The 23,458-nt window shown below is 41.7% G+C and overlaps 1 protein-coding gene across 1 annotated transcript in view; it reads right to left on the reverse strand.

Annotated features, from left to right (window-relative positions):
• Positions 1-471: 471 nt before the first annotated feature.
• BEND4 (BEN domain containing 4) overlaps positions 472-23,458 on the reverse strand; it is a 29,614-nt gene continuing 6,627 nt past the window's right edge. Inside the window, exons 2-5 of the mRNA XM_068404067.1 lie at positions 21,093-21,659; positions 8,173-8,264; positions 3,920-4,160; positions 472-689 (exon numbers count right to left, since the gene is read on the reverse strand). Coding sequence (XP_068260168.1) covers positions 472-689; positions 3,920-4,160; positions 8,173-8,264; positions 21,093-21,659 — 1,118 coding nt within the window. The remainder of the gene's footprint in view (positions 690-3,919; positions 4,161-8,172; positions 8,265-21,092; positions 21,660-23,458) is intronic.

Raw genomic sequence — 23,458 nt, forward strand, 5'->3', positions numbered from 1 at the left:
ATGTTATTTTCTGTTAGGAAATGGCAGACCACTTCTTTTTTTTGTTATAAGTGTGCAGACTTGTTCTTACATCTCCTACTCAGGGAAAGCAAATCGTACCCAGCCATTTAGGGTCCAGACTGGGCTTGTTATCAATAGGCAGATGAGATAGTAGCTGCTGTTTCTTTTGACATTTTAATAGTTTTTAAATGACCTTTCCTCTAGAACTAAACGAATGAACTGCAATTTCCCTCTGAGGGTGCTATGAAGGATTTGCAAATAATAGGCACTGAGGAATCCCATAGAGCAGGTCTTGAAATGGATTTCTTTCTGTTAACTGGGACATGGTAGGATGGAGAATCTGAAATGTATGCAGTATGTGTTCAAACATGCTTTGGACTCTTAAATGACAGCAGGGTAAGTATGTTTAACAAATAGTCTCTCCTAAAATAAGTGGTTGCTACTGTTGTACAAGGTTCTTTCTCACTGCCATCAATCACCAGATCCGTCTTGCATACCTCTATTGAAGACTTCATCCTGTGATCCTGGATGGTCAGTCCCTTCGTAATACGAGTTCCCGTTGTGAAGGAAAGTCCCCACCGCACGCCCTTGACGAGCATGTCCTACTGCGTCGCTGAATACCTTGTTTATTTGTTCTTCGGATGGCATCCACCAGTCTGGGTTGGAAGTACAATGCATCCTAATGAACTCTGCAGGAAAACACGCAAGGATAAAAACCAACTTGTCTTTGCAGCATCTGTTATCGCCCAGGCATCGAAAGCTCATGAGAAATAAGAAAGGGGGCACTGCTGCTCTACTTCAGCAGAAGTAAAGCCTTATGGGGGATGCCATGATAATGCCACTGGGACCTATTTTATTTCTGTACAGGTGTGTTTCTCTACATGCAGTGTATATTGTTGTACCTGAGCTAATTATGTGACGCATGGGACCTGGAGATAAAATCCCGTCTTGTGGAAATGAAAGAGAACTAATTCGAAGTCACAGTTGTGATTCAGCATGTGCAGTACACATGGAAATTAAGATAAATCAGGATGTATTTCAATTGAAACCTGTTGTGTATTTTATACCTGAAGGTGATCACTGTCCTGGATCTTTATGATCTCCCTCTGCTGGCTGCTTCAACAGCTGCAGTAGCCCACAGTCTGCTTGAAAACGTCACTGCCGTTATTTTAGTTTGGTGCTCCTTTCGGTTTGGAATATCTTTCATTTCAAAGTCCTGCTCTTTCCATCTTCCTGAATCTGACACCTACTTCTCAGAGACAAAACTGGCCTTAGAAATAGCTAAATGACATGAAAGGGCTGATTTGGGGAGCCTCGCAATAGTTTTCAATGCAGGAGAAACTGAATTGTACTGAATGTAATTTGGCTATTTAAGTAGCTGCTGCTTCCACATACAGCTATTTGTATGTGATGATTACATTTTTTACGATTTCTTTTTCAGATTCTTTGACATGCAACATGCTAAACTTGCAGAAGGCACCTTACCAATTCTGGAGCCGTAACTGCTAGACATAGCTCAAATAGGTGTATTTGGACTTTGGAATGTCCAAATACGATTTTAAATGTGAGGGCACCTTATTAGATATATTGGATACACTGTACCTCATATGGAAACTGAGCTTCTTATTTATTCTGTAATATTAGTTATTCCCTCATGCAGTATCTTGTGTCCCAGGATATTTTTAAATTCTATTTTCTATTGTTGACAAGCCAACAGCACAATAAGTGGCACAAAGTAACTTCATTACTGTCACCACATCTCAAGACCAGGGAAAGCTGTGCTTTTTACGTGAATTCCTGTGCCTGCAAGGTGTCTCATCTGTTGGACAATTAGGACGTGATTTTTGCATAGCAGTGTGTCTGCAAAAGTGATAGCTATGTCGGTTTTAAATTAATTTCCTTGGAAATCCACACAGGCAACAGTAATTCCTACCTAGTTATGTTCATGTGGGGCTCCACGGATTGGTGTTTTTCTCAGAGAAATGGTTACCACGTAAAGGAGTAATGCTATAATTTAAGTATGCCAGGCTGTTTTAAAGCTGGTTCCAGACATCAGTCAGTTGTAGGAACATATTAAAAATGTTTATAGATGTTTAAACTACTCTGAGTGCAGAGAAAGAAGCAGTTTGTACTCCCTGCTACAGTGGGAAGGTATAATTTGATGTACTGAGAATTAGTCAGATACTTGTTACCTTGGCTTGCAAATGGGTAGGAACCAGTGGCCACTCTTGGCATCCGAGAAAGATGTGATGTTCCCACCCACATATGAAAGCCCAAAGGGAAAGCTGTCTACTTTGCTTTCTTAACTGGTCCTTAGATACTGAATGTTTTGGCTTCCTCTTCAAGCTTCTGAAAATTAAGGAAACTGGCCTTTCTCTTTCTCCCAAGGAGTGCTACACATGGTCTGTATGTTCAGGACCCCAGAGAGGAGAGTGGCTATAAGCAAAAGTCCATCTACAGGTGGATTTACTGTTAGTCTTGTTGGGAGGCAGGGAGAAGAAAAGGGAATTAACGCTCTGCTTGTGCATAAATTATTAGGTGAAATTTAAAGTCATTTAGTAAATGGTTAATGCGCTTGTATTCAGCCTTCAGTTTCAAGGAGAACTTCTGGGACCCTGAATCTCGCTCCAGAGCCCTGTGCAGCACAGTGTGCAACAGACTTGTCCTTCTATTAAGCTTGGATAGAGTATAAGGTCTGGTAAAGTATCATCTAACAAGTTAACACGTTCCTTTGTAGTAAAAAAAGAGCCTCTTTGCCTAATTTGGCCACATGTAAAATCTGAGTTAATTACCTGGTTACATCAATGTACCCCAACTACAAGTCTTATCTACTTGGCCATGTTGGATTCTTCTACCCTAGATGGGAAGAGGCTCCGCCTGATGTATATAACCACTTTGGACTCCAGCTGGATGACTAAAGATATTTTTGTCGCTGACTGACCGAAATACAGATTTTTACACTGCATTGATTAGTAAAATGTTCTTGAAGTCAGTTCAACCAAAATTTCGTGTATGGGCTCACAAATTACTAGAAAGTTAACTATGAGTTAATTAAAGAAATGATAAGCATATGAGTTTATAAAATGCAGATGCTGATACTACAAACATGTTTTTAATTGGGCTTTAAAAAGTCCTGTTTTGTATGTTTCATCATTATGAAATCCAGTACCAGGCCTTTTGAACAATTTTAGGAAACCAAAGTATGAACTGCCACAACAGAGAATTCTTCTCAATCTGGACCCTTTCTCTGTGTTGTCCAACACTCTCACTCTCTGACATTGTGAAACGCTTGTAAAACTCCCCCTCCTTTTCAGGCTAAACATGAGGGAAAGTTGTTCCCCAGCTTTTTCAGCCAGTGTTGCGTCAGTACTCCAAAAGAGAAGTTAAATCCTTGACAACGCATTTGTATACACTTTGTATGTAATTAATCTGTAGATGTTCTTGGCACTACAAAATGTTCAAACCTATTCTGAAACTCGGTTAGCTTTTAACTGTGGCCTTGAGTGCCATATGCTTACTACACATTAGGCTATAAATATTCCTTTTGTTAATTTTGCTGTATATCAGTGTTAAAGAACGCCCTGTTAGTTTATTACAAAAGAGTGTAATCAGGATTGTCTGATGTTCCTGCTTTGTTGTTTCAAGTATATCAGTGTCAAGTGCCCTTGTACTTGTCTCCTCTCTTAAATAAGTGGCCCTGTTTTTTCCCATTCAAAAAAAAAATACACATATATAATACATACATACATGTAAATATGTATGTATAAGAAAAAAAAGCAGAGGGTTTCTGGCTGCTTGTCACCTGCCTGTGAAACCCCTTCTAGTTCTGCAACTGCCAGCCAAATGCTTCTACTGAGCCAGAGCCAATGTGGTGAAATGAGATCACATATGGTGGACACTGAGCGAAAAGATGCAGTACCTCTGAGACATGTTACTTTTACTGGATCCAGAGGACGTCTTTCAGGACCTGTCTCTCCTGACTGCACTGACCTTTTCCTTTTTCCAAGGCCGCATGAGTACTTAAGCTCATCGGTTGTGAAAACAAATCTGATGAGATAGCGAAGAAGCCGTCGTCCATCTTTCTTGGAGGAATTTACAGCCTCATCCCACTGTTTACTAGTGATGTAGACAGGGTAGTTGTTCAGCAACTGCTTGCTCCCCTGAAAAAGTGAAATGTTTCTGTTGCTTATTTTGCTTATTTTACAAGGCAAATAAGTAAAGATGTCAGTTGCAATAAAAACCACGTCTTTTAACTAGCCGCGATACTGACAGCGAAACACATCCTGAAGTGAACACGTAATTGCTCTTACTGAGAATGAGTATTTTTAAAATTACATTTCCATTTTCTAGAACTCAGAATTTGGTGAGGTACAAGGACCTTATGTTTTGAGAGGTGGCTATTGATAATTTTCACTTTAACAAGCAGTTTAAAAGAGTTAAGAACCAGTGACTGGGTATACTATTTAAGTATAACCTTTCTTCTTAATCTGTTAAAATGCAGAAAAAGGGTCTTTGAAGAGCGTGATCAAATGGATCACTTCATCGCAGCTGACAGTTTACTTCAAAGGTGATTCTTTTGGTCTGTTTTTATAATAAATTTATTACTTCTGTACAACACACCTGAAACTTGACAGCAATTATGTTACTGTGAAAAACATAAAGAAAATAAATAAAGGATCTATGAAAACTAAAAGCTTCGTTATTATTAATGAATGCCATATTAACTCAAATTATAGCTTTACAGAAATGCCACCATGTCAGCTGGAAAGAAATTTTGCTTTTAACCTTCATAATTTGTGTGCTTCAATATCCCAATATTAAATGAATGCTGTGGGACTAATTATGGGGATTCCTGTAATCCACACACATTTACAAGCCCTCTTTAATCAATTGTACCTAAATTGTATTTAATTCTTGTTGCCCATAAGATGCTATAGTTCAGGATTACCCAGTTAACGTAAAATGTGACTGTTAATATACTTGAAATAATTGAAGTACACAAAAAAACAAACCACACCCTCCTAGAGACTCATTCACTTTTACAGCTACACCTCTTCATTAAAACAGATAAATCTGGAGGCCCAATTAGTAAAAGCTTCGTATAGCCCTCAGCTTAGATAGGAGCTCACAGTGAACTAGAGAAACAAAGGTCTGATGCTCGACAGAGCCAATGTCACCCGCATGCTGCACTTGCGGGCAACTGTTGCAAAGTTCTCCTCCCTTCCAGATCTTTGATATCTGAAAAGTCTTTTAAGGACTACCCTTGCCTCCTTTCATGTATTTATTATAGCATCCTGAGAGACAGCTTGGGAGCATCTTTGAAGTTTTCCCTCAGGTGCTTGCTTTTAAATTTTTTGCAAGTTTGGTAAATATGTGGAAGGTTGAATTCAGTGAAGACTGTGATGAGGAGGTCCTTGGAGAATCTGTTCGTATGATTGAGGGCACTGCCACCACCCACGGCGGGGTTAGCATCACTGGGAGCTCAGCCTGTGTGACTGTCTGCTGCTTGCTCACCTCAGTGCAAACCCAGCTGGCTTGGTGCAAACTGCTAGCGAAGGCAACTACAAGCAAATCCAGAACTCTTCAAAGGAAGCCAAAATATAAAGGAGGAGATGGGCTTTGTCTGTCTGATAGACCCCTATCATTTCCCCAAAACGTCTCAACCCTTTAACTTGTAAATCCAAGCTTGTAAGCCCCTAAGAGAAAGATCCTTTACCTATAGTCCAACTCTGTCTATAATTTATATTTCACTTGTCTGCTCCTAGTACTGCAAAAGAGCCAGGGTCAATTCCTCCCCCTCCACTCATGTCATAAGAAGCTGCTTTAATTTTTGCCAGGTACACACGCCCCTGGGAAGCCCATGGTACGGCTGAGGAGCTCTGCTGTGGAAAGAACATTTCCTCCATACAGCCCAGTTCGTCTTCCTCTGCCAACCTGGCAGGGGGGCCAGGGAAGGAGGAAGAGCAGGGGCGCAGCATGGAAAGCTCTTTGGGGGTATGATGCACTTATGCTGAAGCAACTATGACCACTCCAACTCAGTGGGAGCTGACATTAGTATTTCCTAGGCTTGCTCCATCACAGAGGTAATACACAGGGTCACCTGATCCCCACATTGGTACTAATTTTTTTTCAGCAGCTAGCTTAGCATTCCTTTTACATAAAGCTAATTATTTTCCTACTTTAGATTCCTGAAACCTACTTCTTTCCCTGTTTAAAAAAAAAACTGTAGTGAAGCAAGAACTTTCCTTACCGATACCTGTGCAAAGCACAAGCTGCAGCTCACTCTGTAGGCACTGCCTTGCTTTTGTGCCCTGGCAGGCAGAAGCAATGCAATGCAAGCCCATAACGGCACAGTGTGAGGCTCCAGGCCTCCTCATGTGTGTTAGGGATGGATGCTCATGTGTGGCTTTGCTAAGGAACAAGCTATCCTAAAAGCCACCTCTGTGTTTAAATGTACTGCACTGATGGAAACTGGGTGCGGAAAAGCCCAACATCTAAATTTCATGAGAGCTCACGTTACTATTAACTGAGGAGAAGGCAATAAATTTTGCATAATTTCCTCAGCCCCAATTTTATTATACTTCTCTCTTATTCTTCCTGAAATTTAGAATATTTTTCTTCCTTCTTCTCCAAAGGCATGATACAGTGTTATGCTACTCTGTTAAACAATTACTGGGTTCCTGCTACAGATACACTTTCATTACTTCCTCTGGAAGTAAAGCACTTCTGGGCAAAAGATTCTCGGTAAATATATGATGTGGTTTGATGTGGCCAGCAGTCATTAAACTAAAACAAACACAAACCATTCCAGAAATGAAATAAGCAGATCCTGAAGGAAGAACCAAAGTACAAATGCATTCATGCTTGTATTTGTACATGATTAAGCTTATGAATAAAAGATTAGCATCTATGTGTTTAATTGAATAAAAAATTCTGTCACATCATGACAAGCTATTCCATGTGGGACGTTACGGAACAGCCTCATTTTTTACAGTGCTTCAAAATTTTAGTTAAGCAAAAGAGCATAAAAAAAGGAAAATGAGTCCTTGGAATATGTTTGAGTGATAACAGCTGACGATACATATAAATACAAATATACATATATGTATATATCAATTTGCACAGGATAAAACTGAATGGAGGAGCAAAGTGATGTACATCCTGAACTGCTGCAAAGCATCTTCAGTGAAACTATGGTAAGCTGGACTACATGAGGCTTGCACTACTTATTATTTATGTGCAAAGGGAAGTCGGACTAGACCTAAGTCTTCCCTCTTCTGATTTTGTTTGCATGAATAATGGGTAGTGACACATATACACCACATATATGAAAACATGCATAGCAAGGGCCTCAAATATGGACAGTCTGAACTAGCAAAGTCTCAACAAAACAACTTCATTTGAGGCATTTTTACAAGCCTGGATAGAAACACACTGAAGCAAAATTAACGTGAGTTACACTAGAGCTGATAGATAAATCTATACATCTACCTTCTAGAGAAGGTGATGACTTAAATTTCCTGCTTTTCCACTGCAGCACTTTTAAACAGATCATAATTACAAAAATCCCCAAACTCCGTATCAAGTATAAAATTGTCAACACTCAACATTTTGTTTGGGATGCTTTATGAAAAGCAAGAGCACGCCAATGACTTGCAGAGGTCTGTATTTGTGTCTGTCTGCAAAATGAAGGAAACGTGTATTTTAGTGTTAACCATCTCAGGGCTGCATTAGAGCTACACTAACTGTATACACACATGTGTCTGCATCCACACACACGACACGTTGGTACCCCCCGGTACACCGGCAGCTGCCACGTGCAGCCACCATCAGTCACCCAGCTGCAGTTTTCACTGGGCTAGTCCTAGCCTAAATTCTACCCACAAAAGTGATATTTCTGAGGAAAGGTGAGAGAAAAATTACCCAAAGCAAGGCAAGCGCAGCTGGTGCCGATGGGGCGAGTTACGCGCTGCTCAGAAAAGCCATCCTAGATTGTACTGAGTCTCCTCCATTTGGGGGATTAATGTACCTAAGAATGACAGTTTAATAATTTTACATATTTTTACTACTTATTTGCCTACATGTTTTCAATGAACTGTCAAACATAAAGAGATGTAGAATCACAGAATCATAAAATCGTTTAGGTTGTAGCTTGTCTTCACTGGATACTACCTCGGTCGGATGGTCTGTTGGCTGTGGTACCATAAGCTGGTTGTGATGCTGAAGTACCGTCTTCAAATAATCTAAAACGGTCTGGCAGGGCACTGCATGAAACAAATTGCAATTACCGTATATTAGCTATCTAGCACAAAACAGAACAACAATATTAAATCAAGCAGTGTTCTTCAGGATCTGTTTTGTATGTCTGTGAGATTTATTTCAAATAGGAAATACTTCTCATTTTGATTTGTGCAGTCATTCAATAAATACATAACAGATGTTGTATTACCTATGTTGAGATCTCTGACATTGCTTTTATTTTCTGCCCACTAGTTTTCAAAGTTTTTTTTTCCTAGTTTGAAATTATAATTATTACAAATACAAATTAGGTCAGCAGCAATCATAATAAGAAAAAAATCTGTAAATACTGTAAACAGCCCAACCCATACAAAGGAGAAAACATTTCTTGGACCTAAATCATGCACTGATTAACATGTAAATATGCTCAAATGTTTTTGAAACCAGTCTGATTAACTATACTGAACAGATTTAATGATTCTGATACGTTAATTTCTTTCCCCTCCCTCCTCCCAAATTTGTTATAAAACTAGGTGTTAGACAAATTACTTTATTCTCTTTCCCTCATCCTCCCCCCTTTCCACTCCCATCACTTTCATCCATTTCAGAAGAGGTACCAGCATCCTATTCCCTTCTGCTGAGGTGATAGGTTAATTAGGGATGATTCAATTATGGGTCTCTCTTAAGCAGATGCTGCCACATCCCTGATTAACTCTGGAGTATTTTTAAGATACAGTGCTTTTCTCCTGAGCCTGAAACACCGTAGGAGAATTAAACAGATATTAACCCAACATTGTGACTGACTTGTGCAACACTAAATAAGCATCCTTTTTAAGGTACCTTATCACTCTCACATTTCGTATGGGTTGTTTTTGTAAAATATTCAGAGATAATCTTAGCTTCAGCTAAAAATACAGAAAAAATACTTCAGTGTTCCTTCTTTTTTTTTAATTATTATTATTTCTTGGCATTCGGCCTTTACACCTGGAAAAATGTGGTGTTTTGGGCTTCGTCTTAAGCTGGCAATCTGACAGCAAGCACTGAAATCACTGAGAATGTCTCAAGGTAGGATTTACAGGTATTTTGTACCCTTTCCTGGGCATTCACACTGTGCAGCAACTATGCCCCTGTCCAGGCAGACAGGGTGCAAAACACCTTTACTTTGTGCAAAACAGACTCTTCACTAAGGGCTAAGCAGTGTTACATCCAGTAGTCCACATACAGAAGTCATGCAAAGTGCCTGATATGAATAATAAATTCCTATGTCATTTCACCCCATGCTGACTTCTCCGTAATGATGACCCATCAGTGTGTTTACTCCTGTTTAATTTGATATATCCCTCTTTGCCATAAGAGGTTAGGAGGTACGTGTTAGGCAAAAGTTAGCATTTCAAGTGACTTGCACCTGTTTTATTTCTCCAGTGACTTCCCTTCTCATTGCTAGACCAGGGCAGCGTGTCGGTAGTGTAGCTGCTACACAGCGACACTGCCATATGAGCAGGAGAGCCTGGATGCTGCTTTTTTTGTAGGGGAAAAAAAACCTTTTATGTGTCACCGGATGGTTTTAGAAAACGGTTCAATTATGAAGAAGTCAGAAGGGCAATCAAGCTTAATAGTCCCACCAACAAATTCTGTGGCCTTCCTGTAATGAGAGCTGTGTGTTTAGCATACAGCAGCCATCAAAAAATTCAATACAAGTTCTTACATGGAATAAAGGAGAAAAATAACTACACGTAACATTTTGGTACACTGGATATTTGCAAGAAGGTATGGCAAAAAAAGGATTTGGCTTTTACCCCCCTGTTTTTATATACAGGAAAGCATATGTGGGAAAAACAGAAGATTTCTTTTTTTTCCCCCCACACGGATGGGCTAAAGGACAAGATTGTATTTTGAGACCCTTTTCTTACACTCTGTGTGTGTTCACTGTCTGGCATGTCCAAAACGAAGCTTAAACTAGGAACACTCGTGCACAGGTTACTCTCTGATTAAGCAGGTGTCCAAGAAAAGAGACTCACGAAGGCTCAATGTCCCCAGCAGCATCCGAAACCCTGTGACAAGGCCAGCAAAACCTCCCACTTGGGTGGAAGTTACTGCAAGTAACCAGCATCTCCCATGAGATCCTGGATGTCCTGCGAGGTGACAGTAAGGATGGGTGGTTGTACTACTGCCTGAGAGATGCCTGATGCTTGGACATGGAGGAGAGTTGAGTGATACTTGGGAAAACAGAGGTACTTGCGAAGTATCCTTTTCCTGCCCTGTCTAAATGTGTCACTTTTTGTTTAGCAAGCTCACGGAGGACGTAGTTGCTGAAGCATCAGCAGTACCTGGAAGCTTTAGACTTCTTTGGTGCCCATGAAGCTGTGCTCAAAACAGTCTGTGAAGTTTGCACTTGCTTTTCTGCTTATCTCTATTAGCAAAAGTCCCTGGTGATGACCTGATGGCTCTCAGCCGTACCTGGTACTATTAACTGTAATTACGTGGAACAATGTGGGGCCTGAAAGGGAACAGAATATAACGCATTTCTAATTTTTAGGAGCTGATCTCACAGCAGGATGCTATTTTACCCACAGTAAGTCATTTCACAGCAGGCTATCCAAAGACGAATTTACCTATGTTCTTCCAAAGGGATGGGGAACAACAGAGAAGACAACAGGAAAATATTTAACCTTTTGTGTCCCCAGCACATGCAGTAGAGCTCTAACTGTACTCTGCCGATAAAATACTTTCACATTACTGGTGAGAAATACAGAGGTACTAAAAGCTGGCTGAAGCTTCTAAATAGTTCTGTCTTCATAAAAGCAATACTGTTTTGAGCACAAACTTGTATGATTTTTTTATCATTCTAGTGACTGGACGACTCTGAGCACTTTTGACTTGTAAAGCCATTGTACATCACACTGTTTGCTGTTGGTACAAATAACCTCAGCCTTTCAAACACCAGATGCTACTTGCAAAGCCAGGGTTCTTGGGCTGCTGCATTACTCGAAGCCTAAAGGAAGCTACAAAGAGGGCAGCACGAGGCTGAGTCAAAGCTTTGGTTTTGCTTCTGTGTCCCTCTTAAGGCTCTGCAAATGTTCTCTTTGCTGTGAGATAAGATGAACTGTTTCCTTCAAACCCTGCAGCAAATGTAACTCTGTAAGAGCCTGCGGCTCCCAACTGTGAGTACGAAAAATCATTTAAACCTACTTGCTTATTTATTTTGTATTTCTTTGACTTTGATGTGGTCTCTAGAGAGTTAACAAGATCATAACCCCGAGGGCGGACTCGCTGGATGCTTATTCACATATCCACTATCACTGACAACACCAACAGGGATCTGTGCCTACTGTAACCAACGGGAAAGACGCTAATGTCGAAATAACACTTGCTTGTTATGATTTTGTAGAAAGCCTGAGGGGAGACAGTAATTTTCCTGCCCATTAGGAAGGAGTTTCCATGGCCTTTACTTTCTGAAAGCGCCAGTGACTCAGAAGAGACACTGGTAGTGGCAAAGTAACCTGGCCCGCAGCGAGTGAAAAGAAGAGTGAGAACTTTTCGGGAGCTGAAGGGCGAGGAGGAGGAGGTGCTACAGGGCACTAGGCACGCTGGGGAGGGCTGGTCCTGCTAAGATGCTAAGCAGTGACTAAGCAGGACATGCGTAAGAGGTGGCAGGTCTTTGCTGTTTATTGATCCAAGTTCTAACACTTTGTTGTTATTCTAGGCATCTGTACACTGTAGCAACTGCTTCTTCGGCGTAGCTTGTCACAGCTTTCTCTGTGGAGTATCCTAATTTCTCATAAACAGTTGAACGGCGAGGTGGCCACCTGTGATCTCTCAGTCTGACCTGCCACACAGCACACCAACTCTCCAGACTAAATCCTCTTTGCACCAGACAGCATCAGTGGGTCAAACACAGTACAACTCGAGTAGCCATTTCCCAGACGCAGGTTCTACCTTTGGCTCGTTGTTACAGCATGTGGTATTTCACCCTCAGAAACATACATCTTATTTCAAGTGTACATTTTGTTTTCCTTCAATTGGGTTTTAGAAAATCTTTGGAAAAGAAATAGTAAATGCCTGTCACCTGTTAAGTACTTCTAGTTAGTAGGCAAATAATTTCTCCATCTTTTCTTTGCTAAGCTCAACACTAACCTTCCCGAGATGCTGGGCTCATGCTAAAGCCAGAGTCACTACACCTACCTACATGTCTGTACAAAGACCACACCAGTCCTTCTGACCACTCTGTACAGCAATACTCAGCCACTGTGTCCTCCAAAAGCCTTTCTCAGTGTCCATTTCCCAGGGGCTGAAACCAAGAAGAGTTGATGTACTCTGTGCCTCAATACATGGTAATGCTGAGTCCTGTTTGGCTGAGTCTGTCACCTCTCATCTTCCTCACTCACTGCTACCTCTGCACCACTTGCAAGCTGTGAGCAATGACTATATGCTTTCTTTCACCAATCATAGTATTAAAAACACAGACTCTGAACAGTTTCACCAAGAAATTTTTTTCCCTCAAGAAATTCATTTGCATCATGGCAATTTCCTGAATACAAATATATTTGCATTTTTAAACTCACTTTTTGTAATATGTTATGTAACAACCTGAACATTTGCAATATCCTTATCAACCAAACTTTTCATCTCATCTCATCAGAACCATAATTTGGCAAGATGTTGCCTGGTACTGACTCCATTATTCTCTTTTAGTACTCTATTAATTGAAGCCGGCATCAGGTGTGCAATCAGTTTGTCTGGACTCAGTATCAGTCCAATGAGCCTACAATCATCCAGGACATCTCAAGTGTTCTTTAAAAAAAAAAAATACAGTATTTGTATTGTTCAGTCTTCTGGAACATCCCAAATACTCCAAAACACAAAGAAAATCATAGTCAGAGTCCTCTTTGTCCACCTTAATTTTTGTTTTAGCTCCTGAAGCAAGTTGTCCAAATCTCATGATTTTGAAAACATCACGCTCTGGTAGCGGCTGCCTAATGCTTTTGGGTAATAAGTTGATGTGCACTCAGGGGTGGAAAGCTGGTGTGCCCACGCAGTTACGGCTCCCGGTGGCCTGTGCTGCGGCTCTCCCGGTGATGCCTGTCTCTGAAAGAGGGACTCCTGCCTCTGCTCTTGAACCACTCTGTCTTACAACCTATGCTGGAATCAGCATCTCTTCATCATTTCTAAAAAGGCCAGCAGTTCTGGCGCTGACTGACAAGCTCTTCAGTTGTCCCGACATTGGGAGAGAGTTGTGGCAGGCAGCTGAGGTTGCAGTCTCACCTGAAGCTGCTGCTGAATGTGTGCTAACACCCAGAGTTATGGTGGAAACAGAAAATATCTCTACCTGCTTACCATCATCATCATACTGGTGTGACTGCAATATTTTACTCTTCACAAGTACCAGAACAGAAATACTCAATGAGCAGTTTCACATTATTGACAAAACCTACTATTTCCATCTGATAATTGTCCAATACTGTTATTAGGACACCATATTTTTCGTTTAATTTGCCAGGGGAAGAATGCCTCCTCGATGGAGTGCTCAAGGTTTAATTTTAACGATTAATTTTCCACTGATGCTAACCTCTGCTTTTTACTCATCACCACCAACTTCCCCTCTACATTTGTTATATTTCTAATTGTTCCTTTGCTTTCCCTCTAAGCTGGTTTTGTAATCAGCATGAAACTTTTTCTCCTAGGTAGTCTTTTGGGGCCTTCAACAACATGCTTTTAACGTTTCCCAATTATCACCCACTCTTTTCTTCTTTTTTTTTTTTAACCTTTGGCTCTAATAATTCTTTCCAACCTTTTATGAAGTGCGAAGAATATCTCTATTATCGGTTTGGGCTGGGATTTTGCTCATTATAAAGGTTATTGGGCCACAATCACTTGTATCGATATCTGTCAAAGTCAGGGCTCTCATTTATCCTCCCCAAAATGTGACCTCCAGCATAACACGCTCCAGGGCTGTTTATATCGCCAAAGCACAGCACTATGAAGAGATACTTGGGCTTGCTGTAAATAAGGCATACCTCCAATGTAAATAAGGTATATCCCCAACCTCTCCCACGGCATCAGACAGCCCTTGCGAGAAGGGACGGCTCACCCCCAGCTCAGCTGCGTGTCTCCATGCAATGGCCTCAGCCCCCATAAGCAGACAGTAAGAAATCTGGTTATTCTGTTCATTAATGAGATTTTGTGCTCTGTAGCCAACACTGGCTAGTATTCCTCCTGGTGTTTCGCATAGAAGACGAATCCCTTAGCACTCAAGACCATTTACTTCTGACTCGCCAGTAAGGAAGAGAATTGAGACGGGTGTACATCTACATCCACCCCCCTTAGACCGGCAGCTGTTAGTTAAGGCTGGCTCAGCATTGCAACGCACCCTCCTTCGCTTGACCTTGAGCAAAGCTTCACTCCGAGTTCATTGCAGGGCATTTCTAAATTGATGCTCAACTGCCAAAAAGATGTAACAAATGATAGGGAACCTGCTGACAAACTAGATGGCAGTGTGAATTTCTTACAATATTAACAGAGATGCCTTCTCTGCCTGAGATTTGGACAAGCGTGCAGTATAACACGACTTGGATCATTTTAGCATATACGCTCATTTATTTCAATAGTCAGTTGAAAGTCAGCGAAACCTGCGTGGACAGGCTGTGAAGATGAGTTGTTGGGGCGCGGTGAGCTGGAAGAAGAGTGAGGGGCAAAGAGAGATGGGGATTAGTAAAGAGGGACTGATCTCGGTGCTCAAGACCTTACAAATTTGGATGTTTGTAATTAGATGGTAAAATAAAACCAGCACTCATTTTTAATGAGAGCAGTCAGCAGAAATCAGAAGAAAGGACATTACACACAGAAGGGTGTTAAAGATTGCTTAAACTGACCTCTTGTGCCTGCCAAAAGCAGTGAAGGGAGAAAAAATGACAGCAAATATCCCGTTACTTTAAAAATCCCTCTCAGTTGTGTTTTCCAGGTGGAGTGGAAAACCATTTTACTTCTGTTAATCTGCATCTAAGAAGCCATTGTATTTCTTTTAGTTTTCTTTTGCAAAAATATTTCCTCCAGAAAGAAGAATGAGCCCCTTCCATATGCCCCTGGGATGTACACCTCTGCCTAAACAACAGAAAAGAGACAAAGGCAGCCGTGCATCTCTCATTTCAGCAACGATGCCACTGTTCCTGTGGCTTTTATTTTTGTCTGTGCTCCCCCACTTTCCTTCTACTTAACAGAAGGTACCTCTTCTTGTCCTCCCTTTCAGCCATGAAGTCTTCAGGACAGGGACCTCCCCTGTAAACCCCTTTACACATTTATACTACTGATAACTAACAGGGAAACCAAGGAGACCCTGGTGAGCGGGGACAGCAGTCTGTGTCACTAAAATGTCAAGTGCTGACCTGCAAACCACAAAGCAAAGTTGAAACCGGGGAGTTGAGCTTCGCCAAGGTGAACTGCAGCCCTTCACAAACCCCCCCCAAGCTCTTGCTCCCCAAGGTAGGCAAAGAAACCTGCCCACCCAAATTCTCATGGGTTTTTACCCAGAAATGTGGAAAAGACAATTAATGAAGCCCTGGTCTGCTGCAGTTACGTGTTTCAGTAAGTTTTGGTACTCAGGCTGGTTTAGCAAACTAAGCTGGCACCCCTGAGCTGCCAGCAAAGCCATGCTGCAAATTCAAAGGGGTTCTCGTGACAAACACTGGGCGACCGTGCTCGAGGCTCGCTCTTCCCAAAGTAACTTCATGCTTTGAAGCTGAACAGCAGAACAAGGCCAGAGATCAGACCGAAACATCCAGAACATCAAGGGAAACCAAAGAAGTGGTTAAGTGTGAACATCAAGAAAAAGGACCAAAAAAAAAAGGACATGAAAAAGTGTTCGTCACAACCCTTGATGGCTGCTTTATCTACGCTGCAGCTGCGGTAGGCTCTTTGGAAACACGATGCTCTGAAAGTATAAAGGAGACAGGATTTGTAGGGAAAAGTAATATCTTTTATTAGATCATCCGATATAGTCAGGAAAAAAAGAGTCAAGCCTTGGGCACATAAAACCTCCCAGAAAACTTGTCTGACTTTTTCAATTACACTGATATTAACTCTCCCTGCAAATCCCGCTTTGCTTTGGCTACTTCCAGCCACCAAGAATGCCGTCTCTACAGCTCATCACCTCTCTACATTTGAGGGGGTTTTCCACTCCCATCCTTTGGCTGTTTGCTGGAGTATTTTTTGCTGCCGGGCTAACGAGGTAAGAATGATTACTGTATTTATCCCACGCTGCTTCATCCTTCTTATTTATACCTTTTCACTACTTTCAGGCTGGTTTGCCCCAGATCATGCAGCAAAGCTGGGAGCACCAGGAGGCAAACCCTCACTCATGACTCCTGGCCTTTGCTTTAACCACCTGGAAATATTTTCTCCCTTTTAGGCCAAAAATTGTGAGAAAATCATGCTGACAACAGCGAAGGAGAACTGCTTAATATCCTTATATATTTGATGGTCTAAATCCAGGTCTTATATGCAGTTTTACAAATAAGTCTTTAATTTTACTATTGGGAGTGTATCACAGGCCCAGTAATTTTTATACAGAGGAAAAAGATTAGGAGACACTTTTCTCCTCGTATAGATGGATTACTGTGCTCTGTTCTCGACAGTCTTGAAACCTTAAAGAGCCAATGATAAGTTTGCCAAACTCCTTCCAGGAATTATCTAATCTTTAATTATCTTTGAAAACAAGACAAAACACACTGAATGAAAATATTTCTCTTCTTTTCAGTCAACTGAAAACTGAAAATGATTGGTTAATGTTTTTGCCTAAAAAAAAATATCAGGGAAAACTGCACAAGTTGCAAGAAGCTGCACTGCTCCAAAATCAAAGCACTGAAATATGAAATTTCCTTCATTTATTCCATAGCTGAAACAATTAAGATTTCACAGAAATTTAAGTACTGTTTCAGTCAAATCAAATGGGTATTTTTTGAGGGAAAGAAAACCCCCAACAATCTAAACATACACAATATTGTACCCATGTAATTGTTTTTCTCCAGGGGTGATCTGCCAGAGCGATGCTTGGCTACGGGCAAAAAGATCCTACAAGACAGGATCTCTACAGCAACAGGGCGGAGTCCTGAAAACTGAAAAATTTTTTTTCTGTGTCCAAAAGCTACAGAAGGATATACCTTCTGTAATATTTGTTAAAAAAAAGTCGTTGCCTTTACATCTGCTGAGAAAGCACTCTTCTTCCCGGTAGTCTCTCTGTGAGCCATGCAAATGGTGCTTTGCAGAGCTAGAGGCAGAGATGTACAGTGGTAACTATTTTTAGATTGCAAACTCTCATGGATTTTAAAAGGGCTTTTGCATATGGAAAATAAAAAAAAAAGAAATGCAAAGTATTTCAGGAAAAGGATAAAATGATTCGTAGACGGTTACAGAGGAGGAGGGAGGGGTTGGTGCTTTTATCTTCTGTTTGACAGGGTTGCAGTAGGAGCTGCGGTGCCTGCGGGGAGGGCACAGTGCATGCGTCCCACCGGCTCCCCTGCCAGCCTCGCTGAGCAGCTCTGGCCCAGCTCCCCCAAGGATGAGAAGGAAAGCCGCTACGTCAAAAAATCCTGCTCTTTCAGCAACTTGATGGGACAGTATGGCAGCCTCCACACTCATCCAGCTGCCTCCACAGTTGCTTCTCCGCTGCACTAACCGCCTTGCCTGGCCTGTCGGATGCCCAGCGTGAGGCATATGAATGTGCAGGGAAGAAAGCTGGTGCTCTGAGATGACTCTGATGTGATAGATGGTGGCAGACAACACTGAAACCCTCTGCAGCGGGCTTTCTGGTTCCCTCCCAAGGCACGCAACGTCTTGACGGGCAAAAAAAAGTGCTCAGAGAATGAGTGTTGCGCCCGTTTACGTACAGACTTGGGTGTTTCAAGACACAGAAATATTTCTGCTGGCTTCTTTGGTAGCAGAAGCTCACTGGAGCAAAATCAGCACTGGAGACAAAAATAATTAGACATTGCTTTTAGTTGATTTTTGATTAACCTTGCTCAGTGGTGGCTGTGGGACTGTCTGGGGAGCTCAGACCTCTGTCCTACCATGTAGCAAAATCCGAGGGCATCTTCTGTGGCCCTTAACACTTCCCCAAACACACGGGTCACTTCAGACCCATCTGTATACATCACCCAGACAGCAGCAGATGCATCTGATGACGATTTTACATTGGCTGATGAAGTCATATGTCCTTGCACATTTATTTTATGTTTATCTCCTTCCTTTGATACACTGTTAACGAGGTGCTTCATTACTCCTGGGGGGTGGAAAATGACTATGCTTATGTATGTTTATCTCTCTTTCAAAGGGAGATGAAGGGTAACTGTGATGACCCAGGTAAATACTGGCTGCTTAGCCCAGCATTAATCCTGGCAAAATATAGGCAATTGCAACGGGATTCAATTGACTAAGAACTAAAGAATACGAATTATGGAAAGTGGATCTTGTCAGACTAACCTGATTGTCATTCTTTGATGAGATTATAGCTTGAAAAAGTTGGGTTGAACAGATGTAATATACCTAGACTCCTGAAGGGCATTTAACTTACTGCCATGAGTTATCCAATTGCAAAAGCAGCAACACACAACATCAGCAGACTCGAGCATACATGGATTAAGAACCTGCTATTGACATCTCAAGTATTTGTCATTGGGGGAATCATCGTGAATAGATGTGTTTCTAGCAAGGCTCGCCAGGGACTGACAGCAGCCATTCAACATTTCTAACCAGGATCACAAAGTTAATTTAAAAACAATAAAAAAAATCCCGGATGATACAGAAATTGGTGAACCGGCAAACAGTGGGCAAACAGGGCAGCCAAAGCAATCCGGATCACTTAGTAAAAGAACACAGCCAAATACTAAGTATGTACGTCTAAGAAGACACGCACACAGAATTAGAAGCTCAGCTGCACGACCGATGGCCAAATGGCCAGGGCAACCGTGGGTGGGAACAAAGAGACTATCCACCTTTGGTCAGGCAGATAGGAACATACTGCACGTATTTCCACTGCCCAAATTTTAAAGAAACGAGCAGAATAGGAGAAAAGAACTGCAAAGAAGGATTCAATTCATTTGAGGAGTTTTGAACAGCTCTGCTTAATTTATCTAAAATGGAAATTAAGGCAGCTTTCAATCTGTGAGTACCTTCAACCAGAAAAAGTACCAAGTCCTATATAGCACTTCATTTAGTGGAGCAAAGCGTAAAAGTCAATGGCTAGAAGCTGATTTCAGATAGTCAGGCAGGGAATGAGGCACACGTTTTCACCAGTGTAATTAACCACTGGAGTCAAGTGTCAGGGTAAGAGGTAGAGCCACTGCTCGCCAGAGTCTCCAACTCAGGACTGGAGGCCTTCTGAGATACTACTTGAGTCAAATGTAAGTTACGCTTCAGTCAAAGTCAAAAAGATTACTGGGTTCAACATGGATGACTGAATGAAAGCTGTAGGTCAGCTTATAGACCCTAATTATCATTTTTGCCCTTACACACCTGAAGCTAGGACTCAACAGGAGCTGAAGTCCACACGATTCCCTTTGTCACACAGTGTTTCCACATGATGTACGAACCACTACTGAATCCAGTGAGAGTGCACAAGTTATGGTGACTCCAGATTGTGGGAGGGATGGGGGAAGTATTCTAAATTTTGTGTCTTCTCTGCACTGAACAATGCTGCTTATGGGATTCGCTGGTCCCTAGGGACCAATGCACAAAAGAAAACCACAATGTAATACGAACAATGCACAATACATCACTGATAGCTGGGGAGAAGAATTATGAAGACTGCTGCTTGCTTTTTGCTCAGATTTTGCACCTGTACCTACATACTTGGTCACTAGTTGGTTACTGCCTTCTTCCTTTCTGCACAGTTAGCAGCTTTGAAGTATTTTCTCTCTTGCAGCCCATGCTATATTATATGTGCTTTTCTATCATTTAGGCATTAGTTCAATTAACTTTGCATGGATCTACCCTAAGCACCTCAAACTTTAGCTAGCAAAGGTGCAGCTCCCTAGCGTTTATATGTCAGAAGTGTGTTGTATACTTATTTTCTTTGCTAAATTCCAATTTGCTTTTAGTATTATTATTTGAGGTGTATTTTTGCCTGTGCTTAAAAGTTTAGAGGATATGGGTCCAAGATACTTTGTTCTTAAACCACTCTTAAGTATCTTGGCACACCTTAACAGTGAGATGTCCCAAGTTTAAAGGGGCAAGAGAAGTTTTTCACAGAGGGGGTTTATATTAGATGGGGGTTTTCTGTCTGCTTTCTCTCTCCCAGTCGCTGCTAGGTATTGCTGAACTGGAGAAGTTGTTGTCAAGCTTTTTTTTTCAGGTTTTATATGAAGATGAATGGAAGGAGATGTATTTATACTCCTCACTGAGCTAACAGCATTTTAAGAGATACTGTTCAAGGTAAAAGCCAAATCTATTCCAGTTAAAAGTATGTACGTAACTTTGAATAGTTTCTTTAAGTAACCAAAAGAGGAGCCCCAAAAAGAAATCAGGTTTATAAGCTGCAATTTCACTTAAAGAACAAGACAGATAATTAGGTATAAAAGCACATGTTTGAAATTACTGTGAGAAACCACCTGATGTTTGGAATTTGGGATTACAAGTACATCCCATCCTGAACACAGCTCACTAGTCTAGGACTCAAGATTCATATGGATGAGTACCAGCAGGTAATTTTCCAGTGGGCACAGCTATAGGCATTTTGGCTGGAGACAAATTCCAGTGTTTGATCACGGTGACTGCAACCTTAAAAAATGACGAGAACTTAAACCAAACTATTCCCCAAACTATTTTTATCACTGATTGACAATATTATATGGCAGGGGATTATTTACCTGGAATGCTCTCCAATTTTCTACGCAGTTCCTCATTTTCTTGTTGCAATGAAATTACCTCCTGCTCTAGCTCCTGACACCGAGGGCAGTAACCTTCTTCCTCTTCCTCCTCTTCCTCCTCTGGAAGTGTAGAAGATGATGGGTGACCATGAGATTCAGATGTTGCTGGAGACGTCCATCCACCTAAGGTGTGTACTGGAGAGGTTGAAAGTGGATCCACATCTGCCAAATGGCTAAAATCATTTATTGATGAGGTGTTCTGAGAAGGGAAGCTCCCAGAAAGCAAATAGTTCTGAAGGGAATCGGTAAAAACTCTCAGAAAGGCTGAGGTTTGTTGTTTCTTTTGCATATACTGCATCTCTATGTCTAAAATGTCTGACGTCTGACTATGGACCATTTTCCCAAGCTGACATTGCTCTTGTCTTTCACTATAATTTGGGTTTTCCTGTTTTATACAAGAAACCATGGACTGAGAGTGATTGTTGTCCAGTAGTTTTCCACCACAATTTAAGAGACTTAGAACCCGGCTGCATTGTTGGGCAAAGGCATCCAGAATCATTCGAGACTCTGCAACAAAAGAAAAGATGAATCACAGAAACCTAATGCAAAAGGTTATGCCAGGCAGTAGCAGCTAGATGAATGTACACAACTGTTTATAGTAGCATGCATTTTATTTCTGAACACATTAAAATTATGGCTTCTGCTTTAATACTTCTGCAACACTGTGATTTAAAACAATCCCGACTTTGCTTCTATTTTGAGAGTGCCCTTGTGCCCTTGCTGTTAATCAGAAATGCATTGTGATGATAGTCACTGCTTACTGCCATCTTCTTTCAGAGGGATTAAGACAGGAAAATGGGGAAGAAAATACAAATTCCATCCAATTTGCTACAAGTAAGAGTTCAAGTAAGTACTTCTCTGGAAGCCTATTTCAAGCTGCTGCTGGGCATTGCCTATCCATATTTGCAGGACTTTGCACTATACCTTCGTCCTATGCCCTGCTCCTCTCCAACAAGGCTTCCAAGCTTTGTTTTTTCTCCCTTTCATCTTTGCTGCACTTGCTTCACATTGGGTGCGGGACACTTCACGTGACCCACCGCCAATTATATGGACTTTGCTTCTGTTCCTTTTGCTTTAGGTTCCAGATATGTCCAAGAAAAACTCAACAGTGACAAGCACAAAACCCTCTTGTTACACCAAGGAAAGGCATCAAATGTACAACATGAATCTCCTCTGGTCAGAGGAGGCATTTTTTCTGTCCTGCTGACCTCCTGTGAGTTTGTGGGCAAGCCAGTATCACGCAGAGGAGAGCAGTGCAAAGCTCTTCAAGCTGCTCTGGACACAATCAGGAAACTCTATGCGGGGCTGTGCAGCAGTTTCTGGAGGCCGCAGCTTGGCTCTGGAAGTAGGATCAGGATGCCATGCTGCACCTAATCAGCCTTGCCTCTAGTGACAGGAGGTGTCATGTCTCAGGGAGCAACAGCAGCTACAACCTAAACATACATAGTCAGATGGTTCCCTTCTGCAGTGTCTATGTATACAGCTCAAGCTGCTGTAATAGTTCTTGGACCCAGACAGAAAATGACCAAGATATTTATGGTATGTCCTGTTAGGTCCCCCAGTAAAAATAATGCCTTTTAAAAATTTTTTTAGTTATTATAGCTGAGTTCCTCTAGGCATCTAAAAAGATGCAACTAACATTTTGCATGAGATTAAAAAAAAAAGACTGTTAGGCTTAAGCGCTGCCAATTTTGGAGAGCTCTTCTCAGGCAGGCTTGACTTTTAGGAAGTGACAAACGCATTTACTTCTGAAAAGGCAACCTGCTACAGATGCATGAGACTAAGCACCCCAGACCTTCATTTATCTTAACCTCATCACTAGAGATGAAAACATAGCCTCATCACACTGATAATACGTAAATAACAGAAACGTTCAGAATTCGTGCCTTTAAGAGGTGGCACTTCTCACGGTACTTCTCCATAATCTGGAAGATACACCTTCTGGTGGAAAATCTACCTTACACTGAGGTTAGGACAGCTGGCCTGAAGAATATTGTAAACAACACTAATTTGCATGTTTACCATCCTCCAGATCTCTGCAAAGAGGGCAGGGCTGAAGCAGCATACAAATGCTTTCAGGCTCGAACGCGGCCCAAGGAGACCTCCCCGGTCCAAAACCCGAGGACATGATCTCCCGAGGGCTTAACCGTAAGAACAGGGACGTGAGGCGGACAGAGTAAGCGCAGACGCAGCGCTGGGCTACGAGGCTGCCCAGGGCCAAGCAGAGAGAGCCCACCGGCGTGTGTAGGACTGGGTGGCCCTAAGACCATTTAAAGCATCCTGGCAATCAGCCTCCTCTGCTAGCG

Source organism: Nyctibius grandis, chromosome 6 (genome assembly GCF_013368605.1).
Source record: "Nyctibius grandis isolate bNycGra1 chromosome 6, bNycGra1.pri, whole genome shotgun sequence".
Lineage (NCBI taxonomy): Eukaryota > Metazoa > Chordata > Aves > Nyctibiiformes > Nyctibiidae > Nyctibius > Nyctibius grandis.